This window comes from Mustela erminea, chromosome 18 (assembly GCF_009829155.1).
Source record: "Mustela erminea isolate mMusErm1 chromosome 18, mMusErm1.Pri, whole genome shotgun sequence".
Taxonomy (NCBI): domain Eukaryota; kingdom Metazoa; phylum Chordata; class Mammalia; order Carnivora; family Mustelidae; genus Mustela; species Mustela erminea.
The window spans coordinates 16,871,962-16,892,426 of record NC_045631.1 but is presented as its reverse complement, the minus strand read 5'-3'; the positions used below and the strand labels follow the sequence as shown (position 1 = coordinate 16,892,426).

At 49.3% G+C, this 20,465-nt stretch overlaps 1 protein-coding gene across 2 annotated transcripts in view; it reads right to left on the bottom strand.

Moving 5' to 3' along the window:
* Positions 1-15,065, bottom strand: part of PITPNA (phosphatidylinositol transfer protein alpha) — a 38,077-nt gene extending 23,012 nt beyond the window's left edge. The window contains exons 1-4 of one of the 2 annotated variants that reach the window (XM_032322883.1): positions 14,789-15,065; positions 10,870-10,900; positions 5,682-5,827; positions 2,791-2,882 (exon numbers count right to left, since the gene is read on the bottom strand). In XM_032322883.1, coding sequence (XP_032178774.1) covers positions 2,791-2,882; positions 5,682-5,827; positions 10,870-10,900; positions 14,789-14,808 — 289 coding nt within the window. In that variant the 5' untranslated portion in view covers positions 14,809-15,065. The remainder of the gene's footprint in view (positions 1-2,790; positions 2,883-5,681; positions 5,828-10,869; positions 10,901-14,788) is intronic. The other variant, XM_032322884.1, reaches the window with a different exon arrangement.
* Positions 15,066-20,465: the final 5,400 nt, after the last annotated feature.

Here is a 20,465-nt window from a genome sequence, read left to right as displayed (position 1 = left end):
AGCATCAGGAGGAAAGAAACAGAAAGAAATAAGAGGACAGAAAAAGCAGATAGTGCACAAAGTATCACAAATCTGTTTTTGTCCTACTCAGAGTGAGGGCAGAGCCTTCTAAAAGGCACATGGACTTTTACCTTATGCTCCTTAACCCATTCCCAACTCAAACTTTAATCTACTTCTGCCATGCAAAGGGGTCTGAACTACTGATCTTTCTCCCACCAATCCCCAGAGGGAACTGGAAAGTAGCCTTCTTATTCCTATCTCTGACTTTGAAAGAGCGATCGATGTCTAACTAAGCAGATCTATGAGTTAACATACTCGTTCTGTATGATGGAGGGTTCTCACTGTGAGGTCAGCACCCACTTGAGGAAACCAACCTTCCCTCCCCTACTCCCTCCTCTCCTCTTCACTGAATATTTAGAAATTATATTTTTCTTTTTCTTTTTTTTCTTTCGGCCAAGGATCAAGACGATATGTGAAGGAATACTGGGCATCTAGAAAAATGCCCATGTTGGCTGTAGCACGCTCTCCCCAGAATTACACAGAGGACAGAGGCGTGCCAGCATCTCTCCATCAGCAAAAGCTCTTTATGCAGAACACTGATCCAGGCATGGAGGAGTCCAGCTGTCGGTTTGCCTCCCTTATGCCAAGTTGCTAAAGGTTCTTATGACACATGTTCCATGGCAACTCTCCTGGACATAAAGAAAATTCACCTTTGGCCCTAGACAAGACACACCCAGCCACAGTGCATACTGTCTTAAGAAAGCATGTGCCTCTTTTCCAAGAATTTAACAACTTCCTGCTCAATGTCCAGGAAGTAGTGACATTTGCGTTTTCAGCTACGTCAGTGAAACTCTAAGTGTTACACATCCCAGGTTCCATCCATGACTGTACCTCTCCTGACACCAGGTGCTTCAACCTCTGCAGGGCCACTGAGGACTAGAGAGAGAGATTACTGCTCTAGACTTTAGTCGTTCCCAAAGTCCACAGGATAAGGACTACATGGGTGGAGCACCCTCGTCGGGTACAGTCTGGGGAGTCCGACAAGTAAGGCAAGTGTAACAGTACACGGAGGTAGAGGCTGCCAGGAGGGCCTTAGTGCCAGACTGTCTATGCCGACAAATATGGGCTGTCTAGGGGAAAGGTCACTCAACTCACAGTCAAGTTCTAGGGGACCTCTGAGGTTATAGATCGGTATTAGCCCTCAAGACCTAGGAATCCTAAAAAGCTAAGAGTCTGAACTACTCAAAGGGAATCCCAGAAGGTCTAGAATAGAAAGTTCTCTGCCTTCAAGTCTTCCCTTTCCAGAAATTCTAGTTAGAAGACTAGCCAAGATTAAGACAACAATTCCACCTCTACTCCCACCTTAAATTATAGAATATGCTGGTTTTTATAAGCCATCATTTCAGGGCTCTTAGCAGTGAACTCCCTCCTCTTTGTCTCCTACCCCACAAATCTGGCATGTATATTCTGTGTGTTATATATTTAGGGGATAGCTGTTTCTAAATCCTTTGTCATAAAAAAAATGGGCTTATTCCAACTTTTTCCCAACAAAATCAGATTTTGGGGATGCCTGCGTGGCTCAGTGGGTTAAAGCCTCTGCCTTCTGCTCAGGTCATGATCAAGTCCTGGAATGGAGCCCGGCATCAGGCTCTCTGCTCAGCAGGGAGCCTGCTTCCCACGCACCCTGCACCCCTGCTGCCCCCGGCTGCCTCTGTGCCTACTTGTGATCTCTGTCTGTCAAATAAATAAGTAACATCTTAAAAAAAAAAAATCAGGATTTCGTTGCTATGTTTTCTTGGTGTCAGGCCTGGCCCTCTCCCAGGGCAAGAAAATCACCCTATAGGTCCTTTCCTATGACTGACTCTTTCAAGAGTTCCTTGGTCTCGGGGCGCCTGGGTGCCTCAGTGGGTTTTAAAGCCTCTGCCTTCGGCTCAGGTCATGATCTCAGGGTCCTGGGATCGAGCCCCACATCGGGCTGTCTGCTCCGCAGGGATTCCTCTTCTCTATCTCTCTGCCTGCCTCTCTGCCTACTTGTGATCTCTGTCTGTCAAATAAATAAATAAAATCTTAAAAAAAAAAAAAAAAAGAGTTCCTTGGTCTCAAAGCTGGTTTCTAAGCCAAACCCGGATATAGTACATTAAACTGGAAATTTCAATATTTAACAATAAGTAAGTGGTTTAGAAAGATCACAGTGCTCTCACAGGGTGGAACACTATGCAGACATTACAAACTTAAAAAATAGCAGACTCTATGGTGACAGGGAAAAGATTCTAAATAAAAAATGAGCAATTTAAGAATTAGTATGATTTGATCTAAAATTTGCCTTCAAAATGTGCCTGGAGATAAACGCATAAGCATTAAAAAAAGGATTAGATAAAAAGACACCAAAATGTCAACACTGACTGGAAGCAGACTGGGTGATTATTTTCTTCTGTTTGTATGTATTTTCCACAATTTAAACAGAGAACACTGCTTCTGTAAACAGTGAAAACAGTCATCATTATTATACTGACCCAACCAAGAGGGGCTAGTTCTGTGCCATCTCAGGCTGTGACTACTTGGCGGTTCCCCCCCAGATGGCTGCCACACTTGACTAGACGACAGTGACACTCACCACCAGCCTGAAGTGGGGGAGGGAGTCCCCAGGCTCATCCCTTCATTGACTTACTCTGGAAAATGGAGGTGGAACACAAAACCCTAATTCACGTCCACCCCTACTTGACCTACTTGATCACACCCTCCATCTAGCTTGGAGCCCCTACTCCAGCTTCCAACCCGGTCTGCACTTACCAGTTCTGCAGTAAGGGTAGGCATTCCATGCCTTTTCATGTATATTCAGGGCTCCCTCTGGGGCTAGCATTCGAACGAACGTGGGCACTTTGCTGTGGTAAGAAAAGGCGGTTACAAAGAGAAATGGAAAACAAAGACGATGGGCTGGTACATCACAGTCTTCATGCCATAGCTCCCACTTCTTCAGCGGGGTTGGCAAGCAAGTCTCCATGAGATAAGCAGGTTACTCCCCTGTGTGAGAAGCTACCTGTTGGAGCCTGATACCCCAGCTCAGCTGCCTACTAACATCCACCCACAACTCACCCCAGCATCTCACCACCCCACTGGGAGCAGGACAGCAGCTGGGACCCTTGGTTACCTGCAGTGGTTTATCAGTCCTTACATTATCATGACCCATTTTTCCCAAGCTCACCGGGCCCAGGGCCTTCTACTACACGCTACTAAGGATGGGATATCTTTGAGTGGACCTGGCTAGATTTATGGGCCACAGTGACTGGCTATTGGACAGAGAATATGGAACCAAGATGATCTGATCTGCTGTCCTCAGTTCTGGGAGGCCAGGAGGGTCTCAGGGCTATCTGCCTCCCAGGACAAAATATTTCTTCCATTCAGTTCTTTTTGTCTGGGGTTACAGAACAGCACGTACAGTTATGAGCCTTTTTTTTTTTTTTAAGATGCATTTATTCCTCTTCCTTAGTTCTTAACTGATAATCTATACAGTCTTTAGTTGGCTCCAACAAGCTCATCAGCTTAAGCGCCTGAGGCCTAAGATGAAAGAGCTAAGCCCCGGCAGAGAGCCAATCCAGAGACTCAGGGCAACCCTCTGAGATTCATTCACTCATTGCCGCACTCATTCAAAATAAGTCTTCCTGTGTGCCAGGCATGAGGAGATCTACAGAAATCACACAGACATAGCTCCTGACTTCCTGGAGCTTACGTTCTAGTGGGGAGTCTAACCAGCCAGGCAGAGGCCAGCACCATTTTAAGTGTGTGAGCACTGGGCTCCGGGGGGCAAAGCACGGGGAGAACGTGGTGTGGGCGGTATGATACATGGGGAGGCTCTTTAGGGAGAGTAAGAATTAAATGAACACACAGAGTAGAGAATGAGTAGGACTGAGCTAAATAAAAGGATGGCAGTGGGGTGGGAAAATCTGGGAGAAATGGAGATAAATCTGGAGTAGTTGGTGTAAGCTATGAGGCAGGGAATATAAGAGAACACGAAGAGGCTAGGTCATAAACGATCTTGTAAGTTAAGTGAAGGAGGCTGGACTTGATCCCAAGGATCCCAAGGAAAACCATCCACATCTATCTTTGGACAGAACACGAAGTTGTGCAGAGAAATGAAAAGCAGGGAGAGCAGTCAGGAGGCTGCTGTAGTAATCCATGCAAGAGATGATGGAAGGAAATGGAAGCGCTGGAGGTACCAAAAGAGTTGGAGTCAAAAGGGCTTGATATGAGGGATGAGGAAGGGGGGCTAGGGAACCCATGTTTCTGACTGCAGCAGCTAGATGGCTGACAGGAAGGCCTTGATCCGAATGCCTTGAGGAGAGGTGCTCAAGGCATTCGGCACTGCTGGTTTTGATTTGGTTTTTGCAGTTGAGGGTTTTGGGTTTAAGTAAAGAGAGGTGGTGGCAGCTCTTTAAAGGAAGAGGGTAGGGGTGCCTGGGTGGCTCAGTGGGTTGGGCCTCTGCCTTCGGCTCGGGTCATGATCTTGGGTCCTGGGATCGAGCCCTGCATTGGGCTCCCTGCTCAGCAAAGAGTCTGCTTCTCCTCTCTCTCTCTGCCTGCCTCTCTGCCTGCTTGTCCTCTCCGTCAAATAAATAAAATATTTTTTAAAAATTAAATAAAGGAAGAGGGTAAGACAAGTCCCACCCTCCACATGTACAGACCTCCTCTTGGACACTTTGGTTGGACCACCTGACTCGTAAGGAACCAACTGGCCCCTTCTACCAACCTCACTATCTGTTTGCAAAGTGCTCTTTAACAAAACCCCAAATGTTGGGGCGCCTGGGTGGCTCAGTGGGTTAAGCCGCTGCCTTTGGCTCAGGTCATGATCTCAGGGTCCTGGGATCGAGTCCCGCATCGGGCTCTCTGCTCAGCGGGGAGCCTGCTTCCCTCTCTCTCTCTCTGCCTGCCTCTCCGTCTACTTGTGATTTCTCTCTGTCAAATAAATAAATAAAATCTTTAAAAAAAAAAACAAAAAACCCCCATATGCACTATGGGATAGGCATGTCCTGAGCCTTATTCGAATCAGCGGCTAATGGCTCAGTAAGGACTGGCTGGCTGGCAGTCAATGCAGAGGAGGGATGGAGGAGGACGCAGAGGAGACGCGGAGGGCAAAGAGCACAACGGCAAGGAAATGGGATCATGGTGAGACATCCCCCACTTCATGGTGCTGCCCTCTCCCTGGTTCCAGCTCTCACAAAATCCGCGACCTCTACACAGAGCACTTCTACAGCTCCGGGGCACTAGACGACACTAAATCAGGGATTTTCCCAAATGAAAATGAAATTGGTTTCATTTCTAGTCAGTTCAGTGACTAGAAATTAAGATCCTGGTTTACATTTCACAGCATTGTGAATGTACTTATAGTCGCTGAACTTAAAAATGGTGTTAAAAAAAAAAGTGGGGGGGCACTTCCCCCTCTCTCTCCCTCTGCCTGCCTCTCTGCCTACTTGTGATCTTTGTCTGTCAAATAAATTAAAAAATCTTAAAAAATAATAATAACAAAGTAAAAAATAAAAACCCTTTAAGTGAGCAAAGAAGTGTCATGCACACCCACCCTCACAGCAACCTGAGCAATCAGCTAATAACCCGGAAACACCCCCCATTATCCATGATCTCCACTTCAATACCTGGCTGCCTTCTGGCTTGGCTGCTCAGCTACATACCTCTGTAAGTGGTAGATCTTGTGTGTGTACTGGCCTTTCTCACCGTCCTTCTCATAGGGCTCGTTCACCAGGACCTCCACGCCTTCTCCACCCCCTGTTTCATTTTTGCTGGCCTCGGCCACAGAATACAGCTGCCCTACTTGATACTAAAAGACACAGAGACACAGGAGTTACTGTCAGGGCAGAATTCTCACCAGGCGCACCAATCCAGTTGCCAGTAACTGTTCAATGGGACCACTCTGGGATCCACCCTCCCATCACCACGCGCCCCCCTCGTTCTGCAGTTCCAACGTGGGACCTTGCCCAGATCTACCCAAAGCAACTATGAACACGGCTCCCTGGCCTCTCCTTAGCTATCAGATGCATTTAATTTCCTCCCTCCCATGTTTACATCCTCCATCAAGGCTTAAGGAGGCAGGTGAGTATACTGAACCTCACACCACTATCCAGAGAACACATTATAGGGTCCAAAGTAGCTTTTCCCCTGAATCTGCCTCTGGTATTAAGACCCTAAAACCAGATCTGGGTTGCCTGCTAGAATTCTCTTTATTCCATTCATTTAAACAGATCCTAACACATGACTTCTTGTAAAGAAAGTTGCTCTGTGAAATCCACAATCTCTGCTGTAAACTGGCTCAGCGACTTATTCTTTCTCCAGTGTGTGCAGATCATCCCCCTGCCAGCAGCTCCAAGAACATTCTTGCAGGCAACCAAACCTCCAGATGCTTTCCAGAATCCTGGCAGGGCTGAAGCAAGTGCCCTATTTCCCATTATGGATAACACAGATTCCTACCCCACAGTATGTACCTTTAATCCCAATTTGACAAGCACACCCTCTGCGTTGGCACTTACTAGATGGCAAGAATCTAGTTTTCTTTTATTTGGGTCATAGGCCACCCTGGCAAGTCACCGGTCAAGATTACTGGCCTCCTCTAAGCCCCTCAGGACAACTCAGCGTTAGGACCCATGACCTGAGCTCTGCGCAGGTCCTTCTATTCCCTGCTCTTGGAGGGAAGCTGTTCGGTGGAGAAAACAAAACAAAAAGAATAAACAGCGACAGTTAATGCAGGAAGCTACATCTACACCAAAAGATGCATTTTCCCTGTCACCGCCAGTGCCACCAGGAACAAGTTTAGAGAGTATGAGAAAAAAAGGGACGGGATGACATTGGGAGTGTAAAGGTTTTTCCTCACCCTCCACATTCCCCTCCCCAAATTCCTGGGACTCCTGGGAGGGAGAGACAAGGGTTTTTCTCCTTTTGCGATGGAACCGGAGAGGCTGCATCTCTGGCAGCACCGCTGACACCACTGTCTGCAAGAGCAAAGGGCATGGCGGCTTCCGGGGCTGCTGCACCTCAAACTCGGACGCCTGCTTTCCTGGGCAGCTTCACAAGCACTGCAGGGAAGTTTCTGGGCAAAGTCCAAAATGGGACGCAGCACTCGCCAGGACAATTCACTCTTCACCATAAAACTGAAGGAGCCCTAACTTCCAAAGTAAACACCCGGCACAAAATGTCAAGGAAAGGTCTCCCTCTCTTGTAAGAGGTGCGGCCCCCTGAACGTTTGGTCTGATTCTTGATGCTTGGCCCGGAATAAAGCTTTGCTTGACCTTCGCTTTAAAAAAAAAAAAAATGCCAAGGAAAGGCCCAGGCAAAGGATCCCGGCTCACTTAATCCCATAGAGAGGAACATCTGGGCGGGAGCCTGTCACCTTGACCTTGCTAATTCTAAGCAACATCAGTGCTGCCTCGATGTCCCCAGGGAACACCAAACTGTCTCTATGCCTTTCCAAGTCCAGCCCTTGGCGCTGAGGCGAGACGAAAACCTCTAACAAGTGGGTCAGGGTCTGGCTAAGCAAGGGCATCCTAAGAAGGAATATTAGTTGTGTTTTAAAGAAGAGTCATAAGAACATCTAACCACTGACTCAGCAATCCTAGAGGGCAGGCTGAAGAAAGGGCTCAGTGGAGGGGACTGGGTTGTTGGCTGGTGCTGCTGTTTAGTTGGGGTGGGGTGGGGTGTGTGTGTGTGTGCCCAGGCAGAGACTAATCCCCTTCATTTGGTTCCTCATCAGATGCAGGAATCAGAGGGCAAGCTCTAAGAGGATCAGTCTGCTGGGCTGGCATCTTCCCCCTTTAATCTCTCTTGATATTCTGATCCTTTAATCCCAATGAGACAAGTGAAGGCAGTTTTGTTAATCCAAAGGGGTTAAGTAAGGCTGGCCTCCCTAAGCTCCAAGTGAGGGACACTTTTGGCACAGGGGCTCCATACCCTGGGAAAGCAGAAAGCAGCCACACTGAGATGGGGCTGGGGGTCAGATCATTACATCAGATAAAGAGCCCTAAGAAGACAAGATGGGGATTGAAGCCTCCTCAGGCCTAGGACAATGATGCCTGCCCTTGCCCAAAGAACTAAGACACTCAGCTAAGAAAAAAAGAGACCCTATCACTAGGATTGGGAGCCCAGAAGATGCAGCAGGTGGGCCTGAGACCCTGGCAAAAAACATCATCACGAGAAAATTAAAAAAAAAAAAAAAAACAACCATCCTCACGAAAAACAGCATAGCTCTTGGTCCCACCCACGTGACCCTGTCGGGACAGGGTACACAGGGGGATGGTACCACACGTCTCTGGAAATGGGAAGTAAATCAGCTCTGGGCACATGGAAGAGGGTGGGCCTACATAAGCCAGGAACCACTGGTGGACACACCCTTGACAAACAGCCCGACTTTCTCGCTCTGCAGCCAAATGCCTAGAAGCCCTATGCCCTATTAGGCCAAAGGCTTCTGCCAAACAGAAACTAATTCCACCCCAAAATATTGACTCAGACCATCAGGATGGTTATAAAGCCATGGCCTTCTCTTTTCTCTTTCTTCTCCTTCCCAGCCTACCTCAGAAAGCCCTGAGGAGGGGAACTGGGCTGGCTCAGTGGGAAAAGCATGCAACTCTTGATCTCAAGGTCACGATTTTGAAACCCACAATTAGGTGTGAGGTTAAATAAATAAATAAATAGATAGATGTTAAAAGGAAGGAAGGAAGGAAAGCAAGCAAGAAAGCCAGCCCTGAGGGCCTCAAATCAAGGCCTTCGATTAGGAAGTGAATCCCACAGTCACTGATGCTGGGCTGTTACCATGGGAACCACGAGTCAGGAAGGGGCTATTGATAAAGACTGAAAAAAAAAGAAACATTACTTGTTTCTTCTTTGGCTTTCCCATTCAAGGTTTTCTGATCTTCTGGAACTAAGGTTCAAGGCATCAGAAAAGCAGCTCCGGGGTGCCAACTGGCTCAATCAGTGGAGCGTGCAACTCTTGATCTCAGGGTTTTAAGTTCAAGCCCCAAGGTGGGTGTAGAGATTACTTAAAAATAAAAAGTCTTGGAAAAGCAGCCCCTACTTCCCCCCACCCAGGACATGCACTTGCTTTCTTATCAGTGACTTCTGGCTGAGAACAGGTAGACCATTCCCAGGCAGAAAAATGAATCCTAACCAGCACTTACTTCCCAAGCTTCTGCTTACCCTGTAGGCTCTGTTCACCCCTCCCCATCACTTCCTCAATACTGCAAACAAACTGCCAATTGCAGATGCTCTCAAGGTGAGTTCTTCTTTTCCTCCATGCCTGGCCCCATCGTAAGTAATCTCCAGGCTTCCTGCAGAGCAGCCAATACTGCTCCCGAACACTGCTGGCTCTCCTGGATTGGCCCCACATCGCAGAAGCACTTCCATCCTTGAAATGTCCATTTCACCCCAAAATGCACACTGAGGTACTCCTGAGTTTTGGGAGACATCTTCCTGACCTGGGGGGGTGGGATTACCCTGTACAGCAGACAGAGAGTTACTGGACCCCCAAGAGGGGAGTTTTAGGGCAAGGGCCATGCTGGGCCTTCCTGCTTCCAAACCACTTCCTATGGTTTGGAAAATCACCACTTATTTTTCCCAAAGAGAGCAAGGCCCCCTCCAAAGGAGGTGGGTTAACAGGAAACCCCACCCCCACCACCAACACCCGTCAGCCTAAGCACATGGTTCCCAGGGCCCAGGTCCATGTCAGATGTCTCCAGGGACAGCAACACCTCTCCTTTCCAGGCCCTTTCCCAAGATTCCCAGTTTCATTTGCCTTATGACCCTCACCCAAAACTCTCAGCACGTGTTCAAGGCCTGCCTCAGGCTCCTTCCCCCAGATCTTCACAGCTCTTACCAGATGTGTAGCCCATCACAGGAGGCAATCCTCCAGGTATCCAGTGCCTGCCCACCCCTTTTGGGGTTAGAAAGCTCAGATATTTGTCTCATCTAAGGTGTGCTGCAGGCTCTGTTGGCCTGATTTCATTTTTCAAAGGTCCAATTCATATTTGGAACAGAGTGTAAGTTATCACAGGAGCTTCATGCTGACACCACAGGAAAGACGATGACTGAGGTCACCACACTGGCTGAAAAACTTCACCCAAACTGGAGCCTGGCTGGAAGCTGGGGTGTGTGTGTGTGTGTGTGTGTGTGTGTGTGTGTGCAAAGAACAGGCTGCACCAGGAGAGGAGAGTGGAGGAAGTTCAAAGAAAGGGTGGGATGAGGGAGGCTCTATGACAGTTTTCTGCTGTCCAAGAGACTATTCTGAGTCAGTGTGGCCTATGAACCTTCTGGTGGCAAATGCTGCCAGGTCCCCATACACAGGAACATGGGGCCTAACACTATAAAAGGACAGAGGGCAAGCCAAGCCCATTTGCTATTCCCTGCCCTTTGTAAAAGGATTCTGGGCCTTGGTCTTCCCAGCAGTCACCTAGAATGTGGCTAGGGAGGGCCTCGGAGATTTCCTGCCCTACTAGTTTGTTGCACAACAGAGAGAGCCATGCACACTTCCCAGCTGTGTCATGGAGGTCCCAGAAATCCCCTCACACACCCAATGCCCTCAATAAAATGTCCCCAAATGGGCACAGTCCTAGCAGGTAAAAGGGGCTCCTTTGGTCTCTGGTCGAAGTCCCCAAAGGCCAACAGCTTAAGGTAGGCTGCAGATATAAAAAAATAAATAAGTAAGTGCCTTCCTTCGACAGAAAGTGGCACCAGGAAAATTCTCATCAAGTACTGATTATCTCTAAGTTAGAACAACCACGAAAACCACACGAAGAGTGTGCGCCACTTGGAACCCAACTTAGCCAACGGTCACAAACAATTACATACAACTATGAATAAAAAGGAAGAAAAAGAACTTACCTCATCTACAGACACAGGCAGGATGACTCGACTACAAGAGAGGGAAAACAGTATCAACTTCAGGCTCTGTATGTAGCCCAAGGTTCTTACAGCATCATCTTAGAACACTATTAAATGTTTTGTTACACGTGACATACACTCACTGTCAAAAACCCAGCAGAGAATGGCCCCCTGAGTGCTCTGAGGCAGGATCATCTATGCCCTTCAGGTCCCTATGATTCAGTGCAAACCTGTCCCTCTACCAGCTACTTCCTGGGCCTCTGACTCATATTTGGAGCTGTCCTTTTCTCCCTCTCCCCCACTAACATCCTTCCCAGCAAAACAAGGGCCTGTCCCTGCAAACTCTGAAGCCTCTGGAGTCAGAGAGACCTGAAGAATCAGGCCCTGGGGATTTCATCTCTATGGGCCCCATCCTAACAATAGCCCTCGAGGTGGAAGGCTAGGACGGGGTCATGCTCCTTCGAAGCTTAATCACGCTAAGAGCATGCACCAACTGTCTCTGCTCTGGGCTAGTGCATTACAATACAAGTTATTGTGACAAAGCCACAAAGAGCGGACACTCAACTTGTGTCCTGACCTCCAGAGGCTGTCCAAAGGCTCCCCAATTGACTGCTTTCTTTTTCTTCTCCACTTCAATGAACACCCATTGGTGGAGGTACCACCAGGAACCCAACAGAAAAGCCATGGCCAGCAAGGTCCTATACCAGCTGGAATTCCACAGACATATGAAGGCTGGTGGCAGAGCAAGTCAAGCCCCAGTTCAAAGCCATGAAGTCCAAGTTGAGTCAAAACCACTTGGTTATATTCATACACATCATGCCAGCTCCCGAGCTTAGCTTCTCAGTTTCCAAACCTTAGCCCCACTGGAGCCTTCTGCACCTTGCACGCTTGGTGAAGCATGAGCTGCTATGTTGTCCTTCCTATGCAGTGGTTCCGACAACTCGGATCCATGTTCCAGGCTGGTAAACACTCCGCTCAGTATTTTCTAAATCCACGAAGCTCCCCCAGGTAGCAAGAAGCACACAGGGGTCTGAGAAAAATACCACACTAAAGGCAAGGCACAGAGCAGAAAAGTAACAGGGAAAACAAAATGGGCTTTGAGTCCTTACTGCCTGCTAACCGCCCCCCACCAGAATGATTCCAATAACACAAATCCTGCAGGTTATTGGATGCTGCCATGAAGGCCCTCCTCCCATTAGAAAAAGCCAACAGTGCAGAAAAACACTTTCAACTGGGAGGCCACCATTTCTGCACCCTCAGAAGAAACTTCCTAGAAAACAATACGCCTTTTATCTTCAAGAACAGCAGTAAGGATCACATCCAAGAATTTGCAGAAATCAAATCAAGGAGAATCCTGTTAGAGGAAGTGTCAGAAAAACCAACAGGGAAAACTTTAGGCCCTTGGTGGGCACCAAGTCTCCCCCCCCACCCGCCCCCGCAAAGAGACAAGCATCAGCCAATTCCTGAGAGGACGCTCTGAGGTTGCTTACATGACAGCCGCACACCCAGACATTTGTCCCTGGCTCCTTAGGAGCAAAACCACTTCAGCAGCAATAAAGTGCAATTCCAAAGGATAGGGCCACAGGGGCAGTGCTGGGCTGAGACTGGAGCTGTGCTCACTGCACTGTGACCTTCACTTCCACCCTTCTCAGAGCTGCAGCGCTGCAGCCATGGCTAAGTGGCTTGGATGCCCCCCTCCCCATCCCCTGCCCCAGGATGCACACACAGAGCACAAGTCAGGCAGGAAGGAAATGCAGATGCCGAGCAGGCTCTGCATCCCCAGCACCTTGGACTGTTCCCTGGCAGGCTTCAAGGGTAGAAGAACAAAGAATGGGAAGGAAGGACCTTTCTTCAAGACTCACTCAGATCTCTTCTGATGGTCCCTTTCCTGACTGACTTTCTTCATAGAACTACAGGTTTCTATAGACTCTAGGATCCATTTGGGAACAGGAAACAAAAGATCAGGAGAATGGGAAAAGCCTGTCGTCTGGATGGTCAAGACTAAAACCCAAAGTGCTGAGGCAGCTGGGTAGCTCAGTCAGTTGAGCATCCAACTCTTGATATCGGCTCAGGTCATAATCTTGGAGTCCTGAGATCAAGCACCACATCAGGCTCTGTGCTCAGCACAGAGTCTGCTTGAGATTTTCTCTCTCTCTCTCTCTCCCCCCACCCCTGCCACTATTTCTCTCTCTCTCTCTCTCAAATAAATAAATATGTTTTTATAAAAAATACTTTAAAAATAAATAATAAAATCCGAAGTGTACCACTCCCTCCTCCTGTTGGGATACCAAGGTTCTTCCTCCTCACCATATAAAGCTCCAAGCTCTGCATCAACATCCTCCTGGATGTCAAGAACTAGAAGTGGAGGGGCTTCAAAATAATGCTGTTCAGATGATGTCTCAAGCTCGGATGACACCTGGATCTCTGCTCCCTTTGTTATCCAAAGTTCCACACTGTGTCCTAAATGTCCTAAACACCTCCAAGGAGCAAGCCAGATGGAATGGGGCAAAGTGCCTTCAGCAACGAAATGGACACCAATGTGCCCTCTGCACACCCGCCTGGGTACCAAATGAGTTCTACCAGTTGCTCTCTACCGTGACATCTCCTACTTCTGAACTTCTGGGCTTCTGACCCAATACTGCCCACATGCCCTCCCCTTTAGCAAAGCAGCTTCACTGTAAATTCTGCACATACACACTCAATCTCTCCTCTTTGGGGGGAAAAAAAGTCTTGAAATGTTTAATTGGAATCATGAGCTTCAGTGATCCGTCAGCTAGTGTTTGAAAGATTTAGCAATTTAAACATCCCACCCTGTCATCTAATCCCCTAGATTTCAGGAGCAAGCCTATCTTCCTGCAACACCTACCAGAAGTCACTAGTTTCCCAGCCCAGTCACTACTCAAAAACTCCCTCACCCTTCACTGTCTTTCGTCAATTAATGGTTTTATGAGAACCTTCTCAATTCTCAAAGCAATTTCTCTATCTCTTTGCACCAAGACTAAGTATGCTCTAGAGGCAGGCTGCCCTTGGCCCCCACACCCTATTCCTATATATATATTTATTATATATATTCACAAACATATTCTCTCTATCCTATTAACAACCCAGCCCTCTCCATCACTCTAACTCCCACAAATCTGCTCCTCCCCGATATTTTCTGGATTCCTCACCCAAGTGTCCCCAAGTCCCAAGCAAACATCCCAAGTACCTCCTTCTCTCCACCTACCACCTGGGCACCACGTCATGCCACCAGTCCCCTCTGCTATCTTTTTAGACCCTTCCTCTGTCACCCAAGCCTGGCCCTAACTCCCTGCTCCTTTTCCCAGGTGCACTAAATCCAATCCTTCCCCCGATGCCTAAGGCAGCCACTCCTCATACTCCAGGTTCCCCTCACACTCCTCCCCATCATCTCAGCCCCATTCCTGAAGCTGTCTAACTGCTCCTTGGTCCCTGAAGCCTACTCCTCCTTCTCCAGCCAATCCCCTCAGCCACTCCAGCAGTTCTGGCGGGCCCCCCGTCCCTCAGCCCCACCGTAGGGCCGCCCCACATCTCCATCCCCTCAGCCCCTCTTCATGCCCTATTGGCTCTCACTGTCCCCTTGACCCCATCTCAGGCCTTGTGCAGCCCTCATTGTCCCCTTGGCCTCTCCTCTCAGGCCTATTCGGCCTTCACGGTTCCTCAGGCCCCACCGCAGGAGCTGTCCGTATCTCTCTATCCCCGTTGGCCCCACCTCAGGCCCTGTCCGGCCCTCGCAGTGTCCTCAGCCCCTGCTGGGCCGCCCAACAGCCCATCCATTGCTCTCCATCCCCTCGCGTCCCGTCCGGCCACTGCATCCCCTCCGCCAGGCCATCAAGCTCCCTGGTCGTCATCCCCGACTCTCCCTTCCTCCTCGCTTCCGCACGGCCCGCCGGACACTCACTACTCCTTGAGCAGCACCATGTCGCTCCGCAGCTCGGCAGCTGCCCGCTGCCCGCCCGGCCTCCTGCCCGCTTCCCGGCGGCCGCTCTCCCCGTGGCCCGGCCCGGCCCGGCTGCCTGTGCGCCTTCGTCGTGGTCTGCTCCGTCCCCGCCGCTCTCGCTGCGGTCGCCGCGCCGGCTCCTGCTGTCCTGGCCTTGCCGCCTCCCGCGCCGCTGCCGACGCCGCCCGGAGCTCCGGTTCCGCAGCGCCGCGCGGGGGCGGGGCGTCTCTGCGGCAACCAGAGCGTCACACGCAGCGCTGCGCGCTGACCTCAGCGCGAAGGAGGAGCCTTCTCGGGCCCGCCCCTTCCTCGTCCTTAAATGGGCGGTGGCTTCGGCCGGCGGGTCCGCGGTGGACTCCCGGCAGGCTCGAGGCTCGGCTAGTTAGCCGGGCGGAGAGCAAGGTGTCGGGTAGGGACCTAGGTGTGAGTGTTCTGTACCTGTACGCACGGTCCCTTCGGTGTGGTGGGTTGAGATCCAGGAAAGGGCTGTGCCAAGAAAACATTAACGATAACCAAATTTATGTGCAAATGCTCTTTTAAGTGCTTGACTCCTCAAGACATCTCTACCAGAAAAAATTACCATTGCTGTGCACCTTTACGGGTGAGGAGGAGGCAGAAGTTAAAAGACTTGCTCAAGGGGCGCCTGGGTGGCTCAGTGGGTTAAGCCTCTGCCTTTGGCTCAGGTCATGATCTCAGGGTCCTGGGATCGAGTCCCGCATCGGGCTCTCTGCTCAGCAGGGAGCCTGCTTCCCTCTCTCTCTCTCTGCCTGCCTCTCCATCTACTTGTGATTTCTCTCTGTCAAATAAATAAATAAAATCTTTAAAAAAAAAAAAAAGTCTTGCTCAAGTCCTTAATGAGCATGTGCTGGAGATTTTCACCCAGCAGTCTTAGTGTGATGTCATTCATCCAATATGTATTTGCAAAGTACCTGCCGTCTCCCCAAAACCTGTGCTTTCGTTGACAGAGTACACAAGACAGGTTAGAGAAAAGGCCCGTGAGTGGTGGAACACAGGCTTGGTGGAATTATACTGGAGGAATTATACTTGGTGGAATTATACTGGTCAGCAAAAGCTTCCTGGAAGAAGAGGGGTAGGTTTTGGGGTGGAATGTTTTTATTTTGTTTTTGTGGGTTTTGGGGGGGCTTTTCTGTTCTTAAGTTTTGTTTTTGTTTTTGTTTTTTTTAAAGTAATCTACACACTCAACATGGGGCTTAGATTCCTGTCTCAGAGATCAAACGTGGAGCTTGAACTCATCATCAGAGATGGCGAGTGCATGATACTCTACCCACTGAACCAGCCAGGTGCCACTCCTCCACCCCACCCAAGATGAGGTTCTAAATTGAGATCTGCAGGGGACTAGGAGGGCAGAGTTAACTAGATAGAGTGGGGAGAGGGTTGGACGCAGATAATATAGTTCCTGGCAATGATAAGGTGTTTGGAGTCCATCCTAAGAGGGCTGGGGCCCTTTAAAGTTTTTAAGCACTTCAGGTGCTTAAAACCTAGTCCATTTTGGCCCAGGTCTTGATCTCATGGGTCTTGACATCAAGCCCCTAGCATGGGCTCCATACTCAGCAGGGAGTTTGCTTAAGATTCTCTCCCTTCCCCCACTCCACCCCCCACCCATGGGCATGCCCTCTCTCAAATAAATAAATCTTTTTAAAAAGAAGGTTAAGCAAGTTTGGTGTATGAAGGCTCACTCTAAGGGGTAGGTGGAGAGGGCATGGAGGGGCCAGACCAGAAGCAGGGAGCCAATTAGGAGGCTTCTGCAGAAGTGTGAGAAGAGGGACTAGGACAGTGATAGGAAAGGGCAGGGGAGGGAAGCAACTCAAGAGGTTAATATCCATAAGGTTTGTTGACTAATTGGCTGAGAGGGAGAAAGGGAGAACACCACCCAGATTTCTGACCTGGGAGCCTGAATGGGCTGTCCTGCCTTCAGGAGAATACTGGAAAGATAGATGTACACAGAGAAAAATAGTGACTCCAGTGTTGGATCTGAGGGACAGCCAGGTGAGGGCGAGTGGACTGCCCAAGATGGGGATTTGGGAAGGGAGGATGGAGCAGGTGACATATTGCTGGCAAGCCATACATGACGGGTACCTCAGTGGAACCCTGAGTATTGCACATGTTGGCCTTTCATTTATCAAATCCTAAAGTAGGTGCATGGATTGCCTCAGAAATCCAAGTCCAAGTCCCTTGAAGGAAGGCCAAGAGAAGAGGGTTTTTTTAAAGATTTTATTTATTTATTTATTTATTTATTTGAAAGAGAAAAAGAACATGAGCATGGAGAAGAGGGAGAAGCAGTCTCCTGGCTTAAGTAGGGAGCCCCACGCAGGGCTCGATCCCAGGACCCTGGGGATCATGACCTGAGCTGACGGCAGACACTTAACCTACTGAGCCACCCAAGCACCCCGAGAAGAGGTATTATGATCCAAAGTCCAAGATTACCCCTGGAACTGTTACCCCTACATAGTATCAATGAACGGTTATTTAACAATTGCCATGTGCTGGCTCTCTCCAGAAGGTAACCAAACCCTGCCCCCTGGGAGCCTGCAGTCTAGTTGGGGCAACTACATTTACTCATTCACTCAATAAATATTGATTAAGCTCCTGGCCTCGTCCTGGGCCTTTTTCTCGGCACTCAGGATACAGGGGTGACCTAGAAAAACCAGGTCTTTCCCTTGTTCAGTGGCAGGGTGGGGCAGGGAGCAGAATATAAACAAATACAGAAATGGCCTCGAGTAGCGGTAAACGTTATGGAGAGGCAGGACAGGGCAACGTTAGCTGGGTGGTCAGGGAAGGCTCTTCAAAGAGGTGATGTTTTGTCTGAGCCTTGCCTGATGAGAGGAATTATTGCTGAAGTGACTCTTAGTTAATGAGAGCTGAGACAAGGGAGCTTGGAGGCTGTGCTGGGCAATGGGGAAAGTAAAAAGATGGGAAACAGACTCTGCTCTCGAGTCCCTCAGAGAGAGGAGCCCTTGCACTTTTACAGGACTGAAACAGTGCTGAGGCAGGTCCCAGCAGAGACCTCCTGGGCTGCATTGGTGTGGGGAGCATGCCAGGACAATGGTACTTGAGCCAGGTTGGAAGAGGAGCTGGCATCTCCAGAGGGGGACTCTTTCTTACTCTCAAAGGCCTGGAGTCAGGATTCAACAAGGGCCTCTGGTTAACACGTGAGCGCTTCACGTGTGGCCACACAGGTGGGACTGGTGCCAAGCTAGGGAACTGTACCTCTGTTCCAGGGGCAGGGGGCAGCCCCTGAGGGCCCAGTTCTCGTCACCCAGATTCAACTGTTGGCAAGATGGTGCCACTCTTGTGACATGTCTTTTCTGAAGCATTTTAAAGAAGATCCTAGACATCGTATCACCACACTCTGTGTTTCAGCGTGCGTTCTAGAAATAGGAATATTTTCTCAAAAACCCACAATGCCGTTATTGTACTTCACAGGATTAATAATTTCTTTCTTTTTTTTTTCAATATTTTATTTGGGGCGCCTGGGTGGCTCAGTGGGTTAAAGCCTCTGCCTTCAGCTCAGGTTGTGATCCCAGGGTCCTGGGATCGAGCCCCGCCTGCCCAGGCTCTCTGCTCCGTGGCAAGCCTGCTTCCCCCTCTCTATCTCCGCTTCTCTCTCTGCCTACTTGGGATCTCTGTCTGTCAAATAAATAAATAAAATTTTTAAAAAATATCTATTTTATTTATTTGAGAGAGAGCACACAAGCTGGGGTTGGGGGATGAGCAGAGGGAGGGGCAGATGTCTTCACATCCCTGTTCCTGGGGAAGGGGTGCTGTGAGGAAGGAGGGATGGACACCGCTGCCCCCTCAAAACCACTTCTCCATGCTCCAGGCTTAAAATCTCGAGTGTCCCAGTGACCTTCTGCCTCTCCTGTCTCTTTCTTTGTTTCTTGCCCTCTCTCCATCTCTAGCTGCACCTTTCTTTTTTTTTTTTTTTTTAAGATTTTATTTGTTTATTTGACAGAGAGAGATCACAAGTAGATGGAGAGGCAGGCAGAGAGAGAGAGAGAGGGAAGCAGACTCCCTGCCAAGCAGGGAGCCTGATGCAGGACTCGATCCCAGGACCCTGAGATCATGACCTGAGCCGAAGGCAGCGGCTTAACCCACTGAGCCACCCAGGCGCCCTAGCTGCACCTTTCTGTCTTCTCTCCATGCCTAGTTCCCTCTACAACTCTTTCTCCATCTCTCTCTGTGCCTTTGTCTCCCTCTCTAGCTGTATTTCTGTTCTCTCTGTCTCTGTCTTTCCTCTCTCAGTCTCTGTTCATCTCTCCTCCCTCCTATTCTCTCCGGACCCCTCCCTGCCTCTCTGCCCGTCCCTGTAGTCTCTGTCTCTGTCCCACTGCTCTGTCTGGGCGATGACCTCCAGCCCAGTGTTTCTTCTTCTTCTCTTCAAACCAGTTTCCTTCCCCACTCTGTGCACTCTTAGCTCTGTCTCGGTCTTCCTCTTGCCTTCATCTTCATGTCTATGCATCTCGAAGTTCTCCTGGCTGGCAGGCCCTGTTGCTGCCTCAGCCACAGCCGCACCTGTAACCCATCTCTGGGTATCTCGGGAAGACTGTGTTTCACTGTTTCCATCTTCTGCTCTGTCCCTTCCTGGCGGGCAAGAGCATGCTCTTCCCCCAGCTTCTCAGCGAGGTTCAGCCTCTTTTCTGTTTATTTTTGTCTCTCTCTCTCTCCCTTTTCAAGTTTTATGTTCCAAATATTGATTGAGCAGCTGTTCCTTGCCAGGCACTGGAAGCATCACAGTGACCAAGGCAAAGAATGTGCCAGCTTTCAGGGAACATTCATTCTGGTGGAGAGACAGACACCAGACCCAAAAAAGAACAAACAAACAAACAAACAAATGGACAGACAAACCTGTGACCCTGGATGCTGGGAGGGGCCATGGGGCCCAGGAGCTTGTCTGCAGGTCAAGGCCAAGGGCAGGCTCTCTGCCAATAAGTGCCCCTGTGCATTGCTGCTTCCACCGGGCATCTTGCCTGACAATTACCTGACCCTAAATAGAGACTCCAGGCCAGTCTAGAAACCAAACTGGAGTGTTTAGCCCACTTGCTTACTCAACAGCATTCATTAGGTCCCAGGCTGGGGAGGGGGGGGCAACAAAGGTAAAGAAAAAAAGGTCGCCGTGTAGGTAGGGCCACAGTCTGATGGAAGATGAATGTGTCACCTGCTGGAGTCAAAGAAACAGACAAGGAGTTGCTTTGGGCACTCAAAAGAAGCAGTGAGGCCTTCAATTTAGTCCTCTTCCCTCACCCTGCCTCTGACGGTGTTTGCCCTGCACACAGTTGAAAGCTATTTGAGCAGGCATGGAAGGTTTTTTTGTTGTTGTTGTTTAAAAGATTTTATTTATTTATTTGTGAGAGAGAGAGAGAGGGAGACAGTGACAGAGAGGGAGAGAGAGCAAGACTGAGAAGGAGAGAGAGAGAGAAGCAGGCTCCCCACTGAGCAAGGAGCCTGATGCAGGGCTGGATCCCAGGATCTGGGGATCATGAGCTGAGCCGAAGGGAGAAGCTTAATCAGGCCACCCAGGTGCCCCTGAAAATGGGGATTTTTTAAAAAACAATAAAATTTAGGATTTTCAGCTTCTCTCTCTTTTTTAACTTTTTATTTATTTTTTTAAAAGATTTTA